General features: G+C 39.2%; 1 protein-coding gene across 1 annotated transcript in view; it reads left to right on the forward strand.

The window, feature by feature from the left end:
• The window catches only part of rtn4r (reticulon 4 receptor), a 45319-nt gene extending 23984 nt beyond the window's left edge, over positions 1-21335 (forward strand). The window contains exon 2 of the mRNA XM_040050732.1: positions 19587-21335. Coding sequence (XP_039906666.1) covers positions 19587-20968 — 1382 coding nt within the window. The 3' untranslated portion in view covers positions 20969-21335. The remainder of the gene's footprint in view (positions 1-19586) is intronic.
• The last annotated feature ends 430 nt before the right edge of the window (positions 21336-21765 follow it).

Here is a 21765-nt window from a genome sequence, read left to right on the forward strand (position 1 = left end):
AGCATTCGGTTTGTATTTCCGTTACTAAAAAGAGATCTCGCATTCCTTCCTGTATTCGTGGCACTGCTTTTCTTGTCATTTTAAATAATCTCTTTTATTTTGGCATTTAACCTAACACAACTCTGAATCGTAGAATTTGAATTGTGAAATTATACAACCGGAATAAGCAGCTTGTTTTAACACAGGCTGTTATTGCATGTAGGTGTTTCCTGCCATAAACCAAGAATTGGCCCTCGTGAAACAAGAGTTTTGATTGGAAGCCAGTATAAACAGTCAGAGTTTCCAGTGTATTTATTCACAGACTGCAGAGCCTTGGGAGAAAAAGGAAGAAGAACTATTAAAAACACCACAGAGTAACATAACAATAAGATTGCACCATTTAGGCCCAAAGGCATATGTATTAATAATCAGAAGAATTATGACATTCTGAAACAAGTGACAGGAGCAACAAGGTAAGGAAGTGAGGCAAAGAGCAATGCAGAATTGGATCCGCGCTAGAGATTATCACAGCGCTGTGCTGATATGTTATATGATGCCTATTTTGTTCAATTATATTTCAGTGATTTCTAATGTAGTGTTTTATGGTAGTTGAGTCACATTAATCTTACAGTGTCTCAATCTAATTTTGTTTTTATTAAACAACAGTATGTCATTTCCGTAGTCGGAGCATGTTCAGTGTGAATGGTTTTGTGTGTTTTCTTTCTTGGTGCTGGCATTTCAGTGTTGAATCATCGCACCTTATTAAATCAAATCTGCTGCTGGCAATACAAAATGGAGAATTTCGAAAGACGAGCGGAAGAAGGTCTCATTAATGGATTGCATTCTTTTTTTATCTTTCAAATAATGAATCTTTCTATTAATGTAGTGCTGACTTTGATGTCGATCCACAAGCCTATACACCATTAGTCATGAAACTGTCTACTTCTCACCATATTTAGCCTTTTTTCCCCCACTTTCGCACATAGTTTCTTCATGGCTTTGATTACAGACAGCTTTATTATTTATTAACATGCATAAACCCAGTTACAGAAAATATCCAGAACCTTGGAGTCGAATTGTAACGGCATGTGTGCCTGCATGCATCTATGCAGACAATTCCAGTGGCTGCCACTACTGTACATCTAGAACCAAGAAAGAAAAAAAGCACAAAACAGTAATCGAAACAAAAGAATGTTTCTTTGTTAAATAAGCATCTTGAAACAATATCTGTTAAAACAAATTAATAATAATAAAGGAATATTTTTAGATTGTATTTTAATTGGGTTTAAGAAACCGAATATCTTGCTGTAATTTTCTAATACTTTCCAGTGTGTTGTTCGGATGTCATAAGGGAGTGGAATGAACACTAGGGGGCAAGCTTAAGCCTTTCTCACATGTCCAGAGCATATTTAGGCATTTGAGTCTCTTCTTTTCTCTTCCATCCTTTAACACCTCATGTTGTGTGTGTGTGTGCACCACGTACGTGTTTGCTTCACAGAAGAATACGCTTGTGACAGCCCGTGAACGTTTGTTTGTGTGTTTGTTTGTGGGTTTGTGTGTGGTGAGCCAGCCACATTAATCTTAATCCAAAACTAACGTTCGTCACTTAGTATTCTGATTGAGGGACATTGTTCGAACGTCTGGCATGTTGGATTAAAAATGAATTGCATTCCCAAATCTTTCCTTCTCTCTTTCTTTCTGTGTGACCACACGCAATGTCAAATCTCTGTTGTTGCTGGCTGCGTCTTCAGACGTTCTAGCGTTTCCCCCCTTATTCTCCTCTGCTTGGATAGTCTGTCTTTGGTCTTTTCCGTTGCATAGTGGCTACAATCTTTCGTTCTCTCCCTCATCTCCTGCCACATCCCACTGGCTTCCTTTCTCCTGCTCCTTTGCTATGAAGAGTCTCTCTTATTGCACGGCAGCTCCTTTGCAGTGTCTGCCTCAATTTGCATCATTCCTTGATGTGCAGTGTCAGCTCAGGCCTCCTGATCAAATTCTAACAGCTGATGACTGCTTTCATCCCCTGTTTAGCTGCCCTGCATTTGTGCAGTAGCCTCCCTGTTTCCCACAATTCTTTGCTAATGCAGGAGTGGTGGCTGCCTGTGTCTGCTGGTCTGTCTGCTGTGTTGGTCTGTCTCTTGTTTGTTGCCAGGGATTGGGGAACAGATGGTGTGCTACGTTTTCCCCTGCAGAGGGTGAGTTCTACAAAGTGCATCATTGTGCAAAATGGGTTTTGCTGCACAAATTTCTTCTACACAGTGTCATATTTGAAAAAAAAAACCCCAAAAAAACAAAAAAAAAACATTACCACTTTATTATATGCTATATACAACTTTCTCTTTTGGTTCCTTTACAGTGCAGGCTTTTTAACTTGTTTATCCTATTTATTGTATTAAGAAACATTTATATGTCTATAAACATCAAACAGCAACATTTTTTAAGTCTTTGAGTGAAATCTTAAAGAGCTGAACATCCGATGAAAACTCAAGAGAGGATTGGGAATTTCTTTGTGCTAAAGTAATGTTGGATCTATAGTTATTTGACAATTCCAAAGTTCTTTAGAGATTATGTACTTCAGATGATCTCCCTTGACAATACTGCTGTACCAAGAAATACATTTACAGGAAACCAGCACCAGTTCAATCACGTAGGCAGGACTCCCCTCTGGGAGGATGAGTGGGTTTAGTATGGATGGTAACTCTCAGGAAGCAGCACTTCCTTAATACTACCAAGGCAGATTAATTCATTTCCTGCTAATGATTGTTGCCACTGATATTACCAAAGCACACAAATGGCAGTGATTGGCAGGATTGGGTGATGTAACCTGTAGGCCCTATCGTACAAATGGTCAGGCCAGCTGAACCGTGTCACTCATGGCAGAGTGCGTTTTTACGACAAAAAAAAAAATCAGTTGTGTCTGGGCTAGTGCCAGGCACTGTGAAGCAAAGATTAAAACTCTGCTTTCGCTAATCATAACTAAAACCATGGGATTAGTCATTGGAGATAGAGTCAAGGTCCTTGCCCACACAGCTAATTGAGCTCTTATCTTGGCATAGACAGTAATAGCATTAATCACACATAGCATGTCATGTTCACATTGTAATGCTCTTCTTTCTGGGCTACCAAAGAAAAGTTTTAGAGGTCTACAGATGGTGCAAAATGCAGCTGCTCGCATTTTAACAAGAACTGGGAAATTTGAGCACATTAGCCCTGTTCTGTGATCTCTGCATTGGCTACCTTGTCAGGTTCGAGCAGATTTTAAGGTCCTGCTGCTCACCTACAAGGCTTTAAACGGATTGGCACCTTCATACCTCTCCGACCTTTTACATCTTTACGTTCCATCCCGTGCTCTCCGATCTCAGGACTCTGGCCTTCTAAAGGTTCCTAGAGCCAGAAAAAAGACAATTGGAGAGCGTGCTTTTTCTTTTCGTGCCCCGTTTCTGTGGAACAACCTCCCTCAAGATGTTAGGCAGGCATGCTCTGTGGAGGTTTTTAAAACTAAGCTGAAGACACATTTGTTCACCTTATCTTACAAGTCTTAATTCTATGGCTTTTAGTTTTTAAATTTTTTACTGTTTTTAACTTGTATTGTGTCTTTTACCTGTATTGCTATGTATCGCTTTTATTATTTTTTCTTTTTATCTTTTTAGTTTTAAATAGTTGTACAGCACTTTGTTTGAAAGCGCTTTATAAATAAAGTTGTTATTATTATATATCATCATTATTATTATTATTATTATTATTATTATTCACATGGATATGTGGAAACTGCATAAGCTCCCAGTGAGCTCTGAAAGTCCATGGTGCTTTGTTTTTAAAAGCCCCAACAGCTTTGTGAAAGTTGTAAATGTGTATGAAGATTAGCATTTTGGTTAAGTTGAGTTTGTGTAAAATCGTAGAACCAACATTGACACATTAAGATTTGTTGATTTGTGTTTATATGTTCAATTCATTGCAGCGCTCTTGCATTTTGCCAGACTAATGGCAATCTCATAATTTCTTTCTTAGAAAAAACACAGAGCATCTATTTTCCTGTTTACTCTGCTTCACTGGAGGTCATTTACCTTAGTTGCAGCAGAAGTGAAAGCGCAAACATAATCTATTGTTAACCACTGCAGTTGCTGCACAGCTGCTATTTATAGATGCCCTGGAGAAATACGCTGCCTACCTGTGAAGATGAATGTAGTTACAGTACTTTTCTTTGTTCTCTGTCATACATGTTTCAAAGCTGTTATGTTCTTTGGAAAATGTGCATAACCATCTTCCATTGTCATGTCAAATTTTCCTCAGGAGAGTGCAAAGTTGTTCTTGTTTCTATTCATATTTCCTTTTTTAAATTACACAAAACTTTAATTGCCAGCCAATGATGGTGTCTGTGAGAAAGCCCTAAAACATGAGTGCTCACATCAGTGTGCACTAGTAAATTAGCATGACAGTGGCAGGTGGCTGCATTGGGAATGTGGGGGAGGTGGTGAAGGAGGAAATACAGATATGAGCCAAGCACAATGATTGAAATCCCTGCTGTCAGGCGATGGCCGCTCAGGTAATGTGGCACCGCGCTCCTCTAAGCAGAATGCAGTCAGTAGGAGAGTCGACTTTAGAGGTTTTCAGATGAGGGGGGATCAAGCGGTATTTTGTCCAACGCCGTCTGTCTTTCTCTTTTTCCTTCTTGTTTTTCTAACAGGGCCACATGTTCAGCAGCATGCATATGTGAACAGCATGCTAAACTACCAGCTAATACAATTGCATAACATGAACAGAAGCCGTGTATGTAAACACAAACAATCAAAGAATGTTAAATAGAAACGAGGATTAACTTAAGAGACTTGATGGCTTCTTAGGAGTAGATTCTGGGATGTGGAAATGCCAAAAGAACAACTTAGAGCCACAGTTCTCAAAGTGTGGCCCAAGAACCACTGGCAGCACTTTGTAACATTTTCCGTGACCCTTGACTATGACAAGCAAGAATGCAGTATGTAAATTATAGTCATCTGCAGTGCATATTCCTGCCTTTCAACACACATAAAAAGATATAACAAACACTGTGCTAAAGTATCTGTGCATTTTTGTACATCATTATCACATCTTGATCTCAACAAGTCGCATGATAGGGTGAGGCAAGGTTTCACAATGGTTTCACCCCAAACCCCTGCTAATAATGACCCACACTCTTTTCCACACCTTGGCTCATGTGGTAAGCCACATGATCAATAGTGGGTCAACGACCCTCTTAAGCAACAACTCCCACTAGGGCTTAAATACCTGGGCCTCTCCACCATTTAGACTTAGAACTGAAGAAGCTTCTCAGATGGGAAGGTGAAACATCTTGAAGAAACTAGTCCAGTTGCTTTTATTTCCAAGCCCCTTAAAACTCAAGGATCATAAGAAATTCATTTTCACACACATCAAATTCCCGTAAAGATAACATGTTGTATTTAGTGAGTTTTGCAGCAACTTACTAATAATTGTTTGTCATCTTTGGTGAAGTGACTCAAAAAACTAAAGTAAATTTGCAGGTGTCAGCTGTTAAGATATATGGTGTGAGATTATATAAGACAAACACAGACCTGGGATTGAGGTGGCTTTTGAGTTTTGTATATATACAAATTGAACCTACTGAACTTACAATGTGATGCAATTAGTCAGATAAATCTCAACACAACAAAACAGGCACATAATATAACACAATATGAACATTTTTCTCCCTAAAATCAACTTCTAAAATAATTTACCAGCTACGTTCAAAGACACTCAACATTCGTAGTATTCTTGCAGGGGTAGATCAGTTAATTCTAATCTAAATATTTGTGCACTGTTTAATTTTGGGACGTATTGGCCATCTCATTTTTATTTTATCCAACAGCTCCCTCAAACTCATATTCTTATATTTCAGTGCTGTGTGATTCTAAAACTGAGACTAGCATACTTTCTAAAATTTATGTAACACATAGTGTTTGCCTCGCTTTTAACATTCAAAACGCTGGAGTGTTATAACCTGAAAAAACGCTAATAGCACTGGACTACTGATTAAATGGTAATCTCACATTTTGCTGCATTGCGTAGAGCATTAAATCAAAATTGTTGGGGCATGGATGAACCAAGAGTACCATTAAAAGGTCTGCAATGCATTTCTATTATTCAGACACATCAGGCCCATTAGCACAAGAACTACAAATGGCATTCGTATTACAAGCCACTGAGAGCTTACAAGATGGAGCTCGAGGGAGAAAGGAACAGCTGAAGGATGCAGTTTAAAAATACCAGATTGTTTTTCTCCAGGGCTGGAATGACTCATTACCCAGGCAGCAAAGCAGGAAGTCTTGTCAGTTGGGTCATCCCACACTACAGTGACACGCAAATTGCGCCAGCGCATCATTTACAGTGTTACAGTTATTTTGGAACTGTGACAGCAACAACAATACACACAAATACTTGGATGCAATTTCATATAAACAGATACACACACACATACACACCTGTGTTGGAATCCGGTTAAGTGATGTGTGCAAATTGCTTTAGGTTTTTGGATTCTGGGAGGCAAGCTAAGGTTTCAGGTGGCCGCCATATGCTGGTGTGTTTATCCCCTCTTCTCAACTCGTGACTGTTTTGTTCAGAAGGGAGGGGTGTAGGCTGACCAACCCATTGCTCGGACACTGCAGCATCACTGAGCCACTAGTGGTCTGCCAGTCTGGTCTTATTGGATAGTGTGATGTGATGCAAACTTGTGCGCATATAACCAAGTTTACACTTCCTCTCTCTATCTCTGGGAGCAGCCCAGGAATTGAAGAGGTTAGAGGGCGTATTGGGGGCATTCTGACATGGCACTCAGCCTTGGATCATCCCTCACCTGGGAGATAAAGAGCAGGGATGATGACTTCCCAGCATGAACTGAGCTTTGGGCCAATGCTCGACCTTTTCAGTAAAAAAGGTTACTGATCCGTGGAGGCCTCTGATGTAAAGAACTGCCCTTATCAGGCCAACAGGGAGGATGAGGTGGAGATAGTAGACAGGTTGATGTGAAGAAATTTAACTGATTCTGGGTTTGGCTAATGTCTCTCTGTTTTCACCCCTTTTTTTTTGTTTTCTGTTCTTCCTTCCCCGTATACTTCTTATCTGAGCTCCCCTGCAGGAAAATCCATTTTCCTGCACTAGGCCACTTTGTCTACGCAGGGTGCGGCGGTACTGAGGCGGGTGGTAAATAATGCACATCTCTTTCCCCTTTCATTATTCCAAAGGAGCGAGTGCTCGCTTTAAGACGCTCTGTGAAGTGCGCTTATTAAACGAACCAGGCTTCAGCCATTTCTTTTTGTTTTTAGGGGTCGAGGTTAGGAAAACATGTCCCTAAAAAATATCTGTAGGAAAGGCCCAGTATCCCATTCTTTCCTACTCATTGAAACTAAAGAAGATTCTAGATGAAGGCCTTTGCAGAAGTTGAGATCCTAGAATCAACAAATATCTGCTCTGTTTCAGAACAATAAGATGGCTAACTCGGCGTTTTGTGTTATGACATTTACATCAGAAAGTTTGAAAGGCTTACTTATCCTTTCTGTCTATTTTGCATTCTCATAAGCAAAATATTCACTTTGAAATGAAACACTAAGAATTTATTAGAGAATGCCCCTTTTAAGTCATTCTGTTCATATGCAAACAAATGTGGTTTTATTATTCACCTCTTATTTTCATAAAGGCCTGCAACTCCACTCCATTTGTATTCCATTTTCAAGTAAATTGCCAGTGGTTGTCATTTTTCTTTTAAGCACAGTGAGTTTTCTACCGTCTGCTTTGCCTCAGCACATACGGATGCTGGCCAAATTCTGCTTCAAACCTCCAGTTTTCACATGCTTTGGGTTTAAGTGGAAGGTCTAGGATGAAGAATGAATCAGATGTATGCGGAGGCAGGGGAAGATATGAGATCCTATACCTCACAAATGTCAAAATCCACCTACATCTGCTCACAGACAGTATTGCTGCCTCCACAATTATTTACCGGGTTTTCAATAGTTTTCATTACGCAACTAGATTCCAGCGCATTCCTCTGACAACACTATTTTTGAAAGAATGGCCGGTAAAAATCCAATGTGATAGGTGCAAAACATTGCTAAGAACACTGCTGTTGTTTCAGGGCAGAACAGCAGAAGTAGGCCTCATGATATTGGCCGTAATACATTTGCTTGCAGGAACTGACTCAGAAGATGAAAGGAAGGGAGAGGTTTGTCTTTTTCAGGTCAACATGCCTCCAGGGCTGCCTACACATCCAAAATAGATGGATCTACAAGGAAGCTGGACAGAATTAGTTAATGCTTGCAGTCTTCCACAAAATTTTTGTATTTCATCATTTTCATTTTCCTGTGATTTCTTATGACTCATCAGACATCTCTGTAGTTCCTTTACTGTGTGTCTGATGAGTCATACAGAGGGAATAAAACAAACTAAAGAATAAGTGCGTGAGATAATGGATACATAATTCCTACCCTAAAAGAACACATGCAGTGATTGGATCTGCTGTAAATGATTGGAATCAGTTAACCTGCTGACATTACGGTATGAGTCAATAGTATAAATATTACATGCTTACATACAATTACACAAACCCAATGTTTTATATCATGCAGCAAACTGGACATTAGCTTCCCCCCTCATCTTATTTTCTGGAACTCCCATATTCATCTTCTTCCTCTTGGGATCTCATTGATTTCCTTTTCCTAGAGGGCAATTAAATGTCATTAAAATGTTATTAAAATGTCATACCTTTTTTAAGAAGGCATGGATCTTACATCCCGCACGATTGCCTTTTCATCTCTTTCAAAGGTATACTTTCCTGTGTGTCATATAGCTAAACAATTTGTTGCCAGATGACAGCTTGATAACTGCTGTGCTGTATGACAGATATCACAGCGAGCTCTATCATTTTGTCTGTTGAGCAGTCTGTGATTTTACTGAGAAAAACAACACCACCTGACTTACACTGTTTTGAATCGTACTGTTGTGCTGTGGTTCAAACATGCTGGTCAGCTGGGGCCCTGTGTAGGTTTTTCATGTTCTGTACCTGCGTGTGGCTTTCCTCTCACAGTTCTAGGGACCTGCTGTCAGCTTATTTGGTGACTCTAAATTGGCTGTAGGCATGGATCGGAGAGCAGGTATTTGTCCTTCTGTGTTTGCCCTGTGTTTGAATAATGACTGATAAAAAAAATAAATATTAAAACACAAAAGCATTCATTCATTTTTATAACATAGTGGAAACAATTTATGACAAGGACTAATGTATTGAAAACCTAATGATGATATTGTAAACATGCTGTTAAAAATACATTTGTACATATTCAACAACAACATTAGCAGTCATTTGTGTGACTTCAACTTATTCGCAAATTATTTGCCTGGCTATCTATTGACTGCTCCAGTTATTATTCTCCTTTTATCTGCCTTTTGCTCTTCACCAGCGCCTAAGGGAAAAATCTGTCTCTTAAGCTGCTAAATGCTCTACCATGTTCCCAGAGCCGCCTACTGTGACTAAAAACATTGCTGATGAGAGAAGTGAAACTTAACAAAAACAGCTAACTTGCAGACAAACTATTTGAATTTGCCGAGGAAAAAAAAGGCTCGAAGGGGGAAAACAAAATCAAAACTCAGTAATCATATTCTCTGGGAGCATAACAACAAGAAATTCTTCACATTGTTACACAAAAATGATTTATATTACTTCAAAATCTAGAACTCTGCCTCCAGTACCATTTCTGAGGCTTCAGTAAAGCATCTCTAACAAATGAGACTAGAAGATACCCCTGCCTCAAAATGAATGAAGTGAAGTAAATGAGCTGTTTATAGACAAATGTTTTCATTAGATATCGATAGTTTTCAGTTTAATTATATCACCACTAGTGGAGTGTAGGGCACATGTAACAAAAAGCAAAGCATTTTTTAGTAGCTGACAAAAGTACCAAAAAGACTTAACAAAACATGAAATTAACAGTAACCAAAAAAGACAAAGAATAGCACAAGCACTTCTAAGCTTAAGTGCTAAGTATCTAACATTCATACACATTCACACTCTGATGGATGCATCGGAGAGCAACATGGGCTTAGTATCTTGCCCAAGGATATTTGGCATGCAGACTGGAGCAGCCACTGGAGCAGCTCGAACCACCGACCTTCTGGTTAGTGGCTGATCCGCTCTGCCACCTGAGCTACAGCCACCCCATTTGCCACCCACAATGAAACCAAATAGAAAATGAAGTAATAAAGATAGAGCTCAAAGAGCACACATTAAACATGATACAAAAGAACACAGAGGCAGTAAACAGATTTTTAAAGTAACAAGAAAAAACTCAAAGTACTGTAATATCCATGAAATTGGCATCATGGGAAATCAAAACTTAAACTAACATTATTCGGACATCAGCAATAATGAAAACAATCTGAAATTACCAAATAAGAAACCAGAACCCAGAACTCAAAATACTAGTACACAAGTAAAGGGGGCAGGACAGTGTACCATTTCAGCTTGAGTGCCTGACATATTACTGTTGTGATTAACTTTTTTAATCTGCTAAAAACACATTTTACATGTGGTTACTAGCAATTGTTTGCTCAAATCTTCTGCGCATTTGTGTATGTCTTAATAGGGAGATCTAGTCCTGGAGACAAATAGTGTGATGGGGAACTATCACAAAGTTCTTTGATTGGTATTTAGATGTCTGAGGAATTCGTACTGATTAGTCATGTAATGATGTTGCAATGTAGTGATGACTAATGGATTGTGAAATATCAACATCTTGACAGGTGTTGCGACCAGTGTGAGATGGTCTGTAGTTCAAGCAGGCTGTAGAGGATAAGCCTACGCTTGAAGCCACTGAGGTGTTCGTTGGCGGGGGTGACGCGATATCACTGGTACAGCCCAATAACTCCAGCTGTACTTATCTTGACCTTTAGAATCTTTATTTCAACATCATTTTAACACAACAGCGCAGCGGTTACAAACGGTTTGCTTCCTCCCAAACAAAAACACCTGGTGTTAATTACATGTGTCTACCTTAAATACCTACACATAAACACACCATACCAAAAAACCCAAAAGGTGACCTCTAGCAGCATACATAAGGTATCAACCCAAAAATGGCTCCTACACGGGCCTTTCTTCTTTCCTAGTTTCAGTGCAAGGTGATTGAAGAGGACACATTTGCAACCAGCCTGCATAGTCAGCAGGCCAGTTTAGCAGAGGGCAATATTGCAAAAGTGGAGAAGACTGAAGAAGGTTAGATAACACATTATGGCAGTAAAAAGGGGTGTCAATAATGGTTTGTCTTCAGAAGTATTTTCAGCCTCATTTTCTTTACCTATCACCCCTAGGCATTGAAATACCTGTGTCATTCATTGCATTTTCACATGAATGAGAAATCTGCCAACTGAAAATACCAGTCTCTGCTGTACACCCACCAATGAATTACCTCAGAGTGACTAATGTATATGCTTGCAATTTTTCGATCATTGATGCAAGGGTTTTGCAAGGTTAAGTTGAGCGCCTGTCTCAAGAACAAAAACAACAAGGTGGTAGGAATTCTGAATTCCTTGCTGGTTTTCCCTACAGCTACTCGTTTCTTCAAAGCAATTCTCCCAAACAACTACATGGATTACTCACAAAATGACGTTTGTTTTGTCTAGACTGGGCAAAGATTAAGCGCTTGTTTGGTGCATTTCCCCCCCAATTGTAACTCACACAAATGCAACAATTTATCTAGAGATTGTTTCTCTTCAACAAGCACAATCATTGCTTGTATAAGAGGGCATCTGCCGAACATAGGAATTTTGTAGTAATGAAGCCATCAGAAAAATGTTGAGTGGTTAATGTTTGCACCCACTTTACTTCCAGCCCTGCTAAACACAGTATACTATTCTTTGAAAGCTCAAATTTGCCCACAGCAAAGACAGGCTACAATGACATCAAGCTGTGCAACCACTTATTACCGCATGTTCTCAGCTCGACCAAACTGTGTTTCATCATCTTTAGATGCAGCAATATACAGGGTCGCCTGTGGGGGCTGTCACTGCTTTGACACTTTCAGAGCAGAGCAGAAACTTTTTGTTTTTAACACTTAACATGTGATGGTGTCATTATCTGAAGCTTTCGTTTGCATGGGCTGTTATCCTTTTCAAATAATTGAGAACAATATTACTAGTGATACGTCGTTTCCATGCCACGGCAATACATTAAATGTGATTGTAGCAGTCTCCATCAACTTACACATGCAGGACCATGACTTGTTTTTTTGGAGTGGTAAATATTTTATTGCATTCAACATGATGTGCATCCACAATAGACACTCTGGAAACAACATAACTTATTTAATGTGAAACATCTATGACTCAATGAATAGAACTGGTTACATTGCAAACAATTAAATACAAAAATCAAAACAAACACAGTTTGGACCATGCAAAGTACTTTCTAAATCATAGTGGCAAACCTTAGGAAACATCCATCCATCCATCCATGATTAGATGCATTTAAGAGTAGCCTAACCTAACACCCATTAATGATAAAAAAAATATTAAAAATTACTGACAAATGCAATTAAACAAACACTGCACTCATTGTTTTATTAGTTTGGCTCTAAACTGTTGTTTAACCATTGTTTTGAATTTCATTGCAGAAAAGATTTTCACATTAATCCTCTCAGGTACTTCATGTCTGCTCTGTTTAAACCCCCCAAAAAGAATGCATTGTAAATGTTGTTAACACCTGCGCTAAAGTCTAGCTCAGAGCAAAACAACATCTAGGCACATGGGGCATGTACTGTAGCTGCTACCCTCATTTATTTTCTTTCCAGCTATGTGCAGATAAGGTAAAGCCTCATACACTCTGTTAAGCAAAAAACTGCACTACTGGCAGTCTGCATGGCACAAACCCTAAAGTAGGCCATTCTGAATTTTTGGTCTTCTGTGGCTCAAGGAGTTCAGATGCACTCCTTGAGTCCCCCAAAGCCAACCCCACCACACACACACAAACACGCACACTGCTAGCATTATTTTCAGTTAACATTACTTGAATTATGCATTTTGCATGGTTTCACACAAGAAAATTGTCCATGTCTGTGACATGTGGGGGTGGGTATAAAGCTGAATTTGAGCCATTCTGCAAAACCTCACGGGTAGACTTGACTCCTAACGCCTTCGATGGAACATTTCATAGTGAGTTGTAGAAGCACTGAAGGCCACTTGGTTTGCTGCCAACATACAATAGAGTTGTGAGGAATATGCCATTTCTGCCCCCTAATCCAATGGCACTTTGCCACCACCTCACAAATATTTCATTTTAGTGGCATTCAAGCATATCTAACTCTATCTTAGCTATCATTAATGCAACTTGGAAGAAAAGGCAGTACCATTTAGTAGATAAACTGACTGATAGTTGCAGAAGCACTGTAGAGTTGCACAATCGCTGATGCAAGAATTATCCATCATATACTAGGGGACATGCCACCAATTGGATATGTCATTGACTATTCAGTATTTATCTGCAATTGAACACAGCACTGCTTAAAAAGAACTGAATAATGTTTTTATGGCTCTCAAGGAAACATTAAGTCATGCCCTCTTATAGTATTACATTTTGTTGCATAAGCTGATGTTATAGTTTTGTTATATGTAAAATGTTCTTGGCATTTGAAGTACAAAAAAGCATTAAATAAAAATAGAGGTAAAAAAGAAATGCTTGAAAATATTTATTGTTATAGTACGTGTGCACATTTTTAGTTGAGTATTTTTATTTATCAAGTTACTTCCACAGTGGTATACAGCGCTAACAGTTTGCAAATGTTGAGCCTAACACAGTCTCGAATGATATCCTGTTGAGTGACAATTTGAGCAGCTGTGAGGTCAGTGCATCATTGAAGGGTCGATGGTAATTTGATGGCAGTTGTTGAAAGGGAGAACTCTTCACCTCCACTTTCCCTTCCACTTGCTTGCCAGTCAAGCAGGGATTCGATCCGACGGCCCTCTGATTGCAAGCTCAGTCTCTAACTGTCAGGATCTTGCCATCCCACTGCCTTTTGTTACTGCTGCCATTTCTCAGTGGTTTGACATGACCACCTATTTGTCTACCACAGTTAGGTTTAGTTAGAAGTATTCAGTGCATGATGCATTGCCATTTATTTTAAATTTCTCCAGGCAATAAAAGAATGTATGTAAATGCATATGCATGCAAATCTATGCAGGCCCACCTTTTTACATACACACACCATTGGCTGGCTCAGGTTTTTCCTCTGCCTGCCGACCTCCGGTTCCTTCAGTTATTCATGAGCCATCTGCTTGGGCAAGTGCTGTGTCAGATGTGTGTCAAACAGGACCTCATCTGTCCCCATGTTCGTCTTCTAATTGTGTGCTCATCTGGTTGCTAAAGCTGCCACTGGTGCCCCAGCAACACTATGGTTAGCTGAGAGACTCCAGCTGAAGTCTCTGGTCCATCGTGCCCTAAATAACCTGTTTGATCTGATGTGTGCATCTTTATTTAAGATTATAGCATCTGGTTCATCAATATTGTAAGGACAAGCACAAATCTGTCTTTGTGTATTTGTTTTCAGTTTTTTGTGGACATTCTTCTGGGAGGTTGGTTGAAATTGAAACAGGTCCACATCCGGATACAGAAAGAAAGAAAACTTTTTCAATAATAAATACTAAATTGCCTTTTACAAAACTTTAAAAGTAAATGTTATACTATTTACTGCAGGTTATGTGAAAAAAAAACTTTTGGAATATATAAGTGAAGAATTTGACTTACAAGTAAGACTAACACCAATGAAAATCGAGTAACAGATGAAAAGTGTCTCTTTTCAAACTATACTTTCAGTGACAGAGTGAATATAGTAGCATTAAAAAGGTCAATGTGGACTTCAGATCATAACTTTTTTCCATATGAATATGCCCTTCCAACCAATTCCTCTGCAATTCCGTGAAGCTCTTGAAAGTGAAGACCATTTCTTCTCCTTAATAAAACTTTTCACAGGCTTATGAAGGAAAAGAGGTTCAAAGCAAACTTAAATGGAATATCCTCCGGTTCTGTCATGACCGAGGGACTATAGGCTACCCTGTAATTCTTGCTTTTCCTAAAGCATTATTTTGTAAAAATCTCTACAGCAATGAAAGTTTTAGAATGTATCCAAAGTTTAAACAGACAAAAAGAGAAGCTTTACCGAGAGAAATGTAATTAGTTTCTTCATATAAACGTTTCTTCAGGTTCTTCACATTCATACCAGTGTGCTGTACATTGGTTTTAACTATCAAATCATGTCAAGTTACGTTATTTATGTAAAATAGTTAATAACGATGATAATAATAATAATAGATTAAAACAGAAACCACTTATTCCATGATACACTGGGGTAAATGGCAATAAATTGAATGTGAATATGAAAGGGCCAATGACAACAGTATCAGCTATCAGGAAATCATAATGATTTGTGTTACAATAAAATCTTTCACAGCTTTAGCCATGTTAGAAGATTAAGATGGTTGTAGCGTCTATCGAATCATAAATAAATGATTTGCTGCCTGGAAAAAAAAGAGTAACAAGAGGAAGGCAATAAAATAAAGGGCAAAGATATGTTGATTACAAACATTTATGATAAATCTCAACCAAATGTATTTAAGAAAAAAATTTAGTAGACAGAGCTGTATTGTTTTGTAATTAATACCAGAAGGAAGGGAACACAGAGCAAAAATAGTCAACCCCTGAGGATAAATTAACACAGAAAGACGTGGTGTCATAACACTTACATAAAAAAGTTGATACAGTAGAGTTCCAAAAGTCAAGATACACTTTAAATGACAGAGGGAAAACAAATAAACGCATAAACAGCATAAAAGTAGTTTTGTCTTTAAAAAAGAAACAATGAATTTGGAATGTTTTCTTAGAGGAACAATATAGTTTCATATCTATGTTTTCACTTTTCATAACAGTTTTCTGTTTGTGATTTGTGAGTAGGCAGTGCCTCAAGTTATTGCCCTATATTACTCTATAGCTCAGATTGTCATTTCTAGTTGCATAGGCTTTGCTAAAATTGGACTTCATGCAACTGTCATATCAACCCGGTATCCTAAAAAATATGTTTCCATACAACAAAACTGCATTTTCAGTTACCTTTTAAGGGTTTCATATTTTCTCCCTGCAGCAGTATGACTTTCTGCCAGAAAGGTAGCAGTTCTCATTTTAAAGACAGACAAATTCAGAAGAAAATGGGATGGTGGCGGCATCAGTAAAAATGCTGAACTTTCTCCCAGATCAGGGTTTTACTAGGCACAGACATCAAAACTACTTGGTTAGATTTAGGAAAATATCATGGTTCAGGTTAATATATACACCCTTTCACAACATTAACCACATCTTTAAAGCTTCTTCATCATTTTTACCATGTGGCTTAAGACAGAGATACAGTATGAAAGCAAGAACGTGTTTGTCAAACATTGTAAATGTATTTGGAAGTGAGAATTCAATTGGGAAAATGTATCCGTGAAAAAAATCTGCATTCAATAATATAAACTCTTAAATCAGCAGCGTACATTTTGCAGAGTAAATGGTGAAACCTCTGACTCTAATCCCACTCTAATGACATCAGTTATTTGATTATGGAAGCAGTTTATTTTATGTGAACATAACCCTACTATAATTTTTAGGAAAGAGGTCTAGTAGTATCATCCACAGTTTCTCTTCACGTTGATATAAGAGAAATATGCATACAAAGAGGGATTCATGGAGCATACATGACCTTTCAGTCAGGGACCATTGCTCTCATATGCAGTTCTTCTTCTCTTCTTCTCTTACCTTTCAAAACACAATAATGTATAATTTCAGAAGGAGGCCAGGAGGTCCCTCTGGAGAACTACTGTGATTCATCTTTGACAGAGACATCACTTTCACTCTGGGCCAAGGGGATAAGACTGTCATGTTAGCTGTCCCTGCCCAATCCCCAGCCCTTCAAAGCAAAGCCACCGTGATGAATCTGAAGCACTCTGAATTTGCTGTCCCAGTATGCCCTCTGTGTTTCTTGGAAGGTCCAGAGCATTTAAATGTATGTTGTATTTTAAGACAAAGGAGCACCAACTCCAAACATGCCAGAGGCACATGAAAATGAGTGAGAAGTCTGGCTAAGTGACTTCTCACTCATACAATAAGTAAACAAAGCAGTCTGCACCCACTCATACCTCTCTTGCTGACAACTCTCTGTTTTTGCATTCCAGTATTGTATCCTCTAGCTACTACTAGGGTACTGATACCAGTATTTTTGGATGGGAGTTGGCTGCTGATATTGTTTATCTACAACACTGACTGTTTTCACGATTTTCTTTCTCAGAATATTGATTTATTTTTTCTTTTATCCCAATCTTGAAATTCAAACAATAAAAAGTATGAAGTATTTTTTGCATTTCTTAGTACGTTTCAGTCCAGGTTTTAAAGACTGCCATTCAAAAAGATGGGTGAATAAAGTGATACTTTCACCTACAGAATAGCAGCCAGTGAAACAGACACTGCAAGACTAGTTTTTGTAGAATACATGGATCACCCCAATAATGAAAATGTAAATAGAGGTGCTGGTCTTGGAGAGAGAGAAGGTGAAATGATGTACTTGACTCGGGTGTCTCTCAAGAGAAAACAAAGAAGTTTGTCCGCGCTTAAACAGACTAGAAGGTTGCTATTGTGCAATAATATAGCTCTTAGAAAAGAGGCTACTGGCAGGGTATGAAAGCGGGAAAGCTGTGCTCTGAGCCATGTTTTGACAAAAGAGATAGTAGAAGATTAAGAGTTGAAACCAAAGCTGGCAGAAGCTGATAAGGAATGGATTTTTCACCATAACCTTGTTGTATTTTGTGTCAACAACTCCACAACTTGAACTCAACAACAACATCGGGACAGCTCCAAAGCATACTTTTTTATGTAACGTTTCAGATTATTGTGTATGACTCTCTGTAGAGTGAAAGGTGAAAGGTCTGACACTATGACATCAAATACGTGATTATGAAAGTGTAACATAATACAAAACTGCCAGGATGCTATGACTGTCAGATTTCTGGTTATAGTGTAATTGGTCTGATCCAGTGAAGATGCGTTTTGGAGTTCATGACATTGTGTGGCATATGCTATTTTTCAACAGATGCTAACAAAGACAAGACATATTATGCAGAGAGCTGAGGAGCCCAGGCTTTGACACGCAATGCGTGGGTGGAAATAGCCTGTTAATGAATAGACAGCAGAGAGAGGGAAAAAAATGAAGACGGCATAGGAGATACACGAAGCGTGCCGTGCGATAAAATATTGCTATTGTTAGGCAGTGCTGAGGGAAAAGTGCTGCGATGCAGAAAGAGTGGAAAGCCTTGACAGCTTTCCGGTGGCAGTCTGACGGTTGAGCAGGGAGATTGCAAGGAAAGTGCAGCAGAGGGCTGCTGTCAGGCCACACCAGAGCTCCGTTTAACAAGGTCCAGAGATGAGCTGCACCACAACACATTGCAAGGGAATGAGAAGAGGGAGAGTGAGGCTGGAGGGAGGGCTGACTAAGGCTCATGCATTTTCCAGAGGCTCACTACCTGTCATGCCTGCAAACCTGGGATTCCTCACATGTGCATGAGAGCAGAGATTGGAAATCCTCAGTAAGAACAGGAGCTGAAGAGGATTCAGAGATTTAAAGGAGTACCTGCCATTACATGATGATACTAGACATGCTTGTGACACTTTGACACCTTTATCGCTACGTGAAAGATATATCAGCCCCAATAGATACTTTATTTTTACCTCAGCTGTTCCTGCAACAGAATAATGTCAAAAGTCATTGTTTACATGATTGAGCCCACTTCAGTCATTGTCGTGTTTAACAAGTTCATGCTAACAGTGGCGTCATGAATATGCATTACTTTAAACATGGATTTTTACAAACCTCGCGGTGTGTCATATAATATGTCTTGTACATTCCTGTAGCCCATTTCCACAATGGCCCTTGGCATCAATCCCTGGCATGAAAGCTTCTTTGCAATCTTCACGTTAAATGTCAGTTTCTAGACGATCAAAACATCTTTAGTTGTGTCCCCCCCTATTAGAGCAAGCTAATTCCACACAAAACACACCCACTCAGTTTTAAATGAGACTTCTTCAGCTGCTTAGGTCTTTAAGTCATCAGAGTCATCAGGGAAGCAATGTGTCCCCAGATCCAAATAACATGACTGTTGAATTTCATGCTGAATCTCTGTTACGAAGAGGATTAGGTATTCTGTAGTAATGTGCTGAATATTGTACTTCATGCAATTAAATATTTTGGAATTTGTCTGTTTTGTAATTTGCTGGTGTGCACTGTCACATTAACTGGTGGAGTCTTATTTTGCTTATACAGTAACATCCTGTCACAAAACACAACAATATCAAGTAGAAACTTCGCAACTGTTTCAGCCACAATTTTCATTGCTCTGCATCAGGCTTGTTTCTACATTTGCTGTGTGATTGAAATGTACTTATTGATTCAAGGGTTTTTGTATGTTACAATCTGACCTGGAGACATTTGTTTTTACCTATTTTAGTAAATCTTTCTGCCTACGTTAATTACTAATCTACTGATGATTTTCTGTCTCCTTAGGGGGGCGACTCCTTTTTCTGGTGATGTGGCTGAACCTTGTGCCTCAGACTGACAGCTGCCCTGCCAAGTGTGTGTGCTACAGAGAACCCAGGCCCACTGTGGCTTGCCAACAACAAGGACTGTTTTCCATCCCTACTGAGATCCCAGCACGGAGCCAACGAATATTTCTCCAGAGCAACAAGCTGACGGTGGTACGGTCCACCAGTTTCAGTTCTTGCCATAATCTTACTGTTCTCTGGCTGTACTCCAACAACATCAGCTACATTGAGGCTGGAGCCTTTTATGGCTTAGAAAAACTGGAGGAACTGGACATTGGAGACAACAGCAACCTCCGCACCATCAGTCCAACAGCCTTCCGGGGCTTAACTAAGCTGCATACCCTTCACCTGCACAGGTGTGGCCTGTCAGAGCTCCCTGTTGGGGTTTTCCGAGGAATGTTCTCTCTACAGTACCTTTATCTGCAGGACAATAACATTCTAACCCTGCATGATGACACTTTTCTGGATCTTGGTAACCTCACCTATCTCCACCTGCACAATAACAAGATCAAGATAGTAACAGACAACATGTTTCGAGGGTTAATCAATCTGGACCGGCTGCTGCTACACCAAAACCGGGTTATTTATGTCCAACCCAGGGCTTTTAGTGACCTCGGTAAGCTGAAATCCTTGTTCTTGTTCTTCAACAATCTTACCGTCTTGACAGGAGAGACCATGGACCCACTGGTTTCTCTCCAGTATTTGCGTTTAAATGGGAATCAGTGGATTTGTGATTGTCGGGCCAGAAGCTTGTGGGACTGGTTCAAACGTTTCAAAGGTTCCAGCTCTGAGTTGGAGTGCAATGTCCCCGAGTTCCTGGCGGGAAAGGACCTTAAACGACTGAAAAGCCAAGATTTGGAGGGATGTGTGGAAACACCTCAAATCCAGACCAATCTCTTTAGCTCCAAGCCACAGTCTGGAAAATTCCTTTCCACTGAAAGCCCTGTGGGGGACACCATCCCCAGGTGTTGCCTTGGAGATAATGACAAGTCCTCTATCCTGTCTGGAAAGAGTCGCCAAATCACTAACAACCCCCTTAAGGAAAAGGAGAACATGTCCAAAACTAAATATAAGGATCCGGAAAGAACAAAAAATGAGACCCAAAACAAGCAGAATGATGGACCACTAGGAACCTTGTCGAACACCCTGGAAAGGTCTTTGGAAAACTTAAACCCTGACCTTATAGACAACCTGGAATCATCCACAGCATCAAACAAAAAGAAAAAGAAGTGTTCCAAAAAGCCAAAATCAGACACCCACTGCATCAAAGGTCGGGGTTCTAATTTGCAAGTGCTGCACTTTCTCTTCATTCCCATGACCTGGATATCTCTAGCCATGTCTTAGGACTCCCGCTTTCCCTCAGAACACTGGACTCAAGAATGTTGATGCTCATGACAATGATACAGAAGATGCAGTGGCATCTAAGGCTGGCAGTGACTAAAAAGAGAGGAGTCACTTTGACCCAACATTGCTGAGGAAAAACAATAATGAAGACGTTAGAGTACATTTAACAAAATGGATGCCTTTACAGAACACTACAGATCTAATGTAAATAATGAATTGGTGCCCAAAATTGTTTGTTCTCTATGTACTCAACTGTACTGTGTCTAAGCTACACTTTGGAGACTCCTCCCTTTCCCTCTCAAAAGCTTTTACTGCTTAGACAGACCACTGGAAGACGAAAAAAAAAAGACGAAAAAACATAAGAAGAAGAACACTCGTACAGGAAATCAGAGACAGAAAGCACACAAAGAATGTTTGGTCTGTTTCATGAAGATAAACAATCTCTCCCCATTATTTATTCAAAGTCATGCATTTGTTGGGTAATGTTTTGGTTTTTTATGTTTATAAAAAAAAAAAATGTTTTGCCTCCCCTGATTTTAGTTATATTTTCATGACAGAAAGGATAATGGATAGCATTTACCAAAAAAACAACAACAATGCTATCAGTTTGTTCATGGAGATTGCAATGGAACCATAGATATGCATTTTATTTTACTTGTGTACAAGTATGAATATATTATGAATAAAAGTTCTTATTTCTTAGATGTTGTTATTGTGTGGTGCTTTTAAACATAGAGGACAATTACTTTCTATCCAATTTTTCTAGATCTGAAGTTTAGGTTTTACGCTATCATTTG

This window comes from Simochromis diagramma, unplaced genomic scaffold, assembly GCF_900408965.1.
Source record: "Simochromis diagramma unplaced genomic scaffold, fSimDia1.1 OVJJ01000131.1, whole genome shotgun sequence".
NCBI lineage: Eukaryota > Metazoa > Chordata > Actinopteri > Cichliformes > Cichlidae > Simochromis > Simochromis diagramma.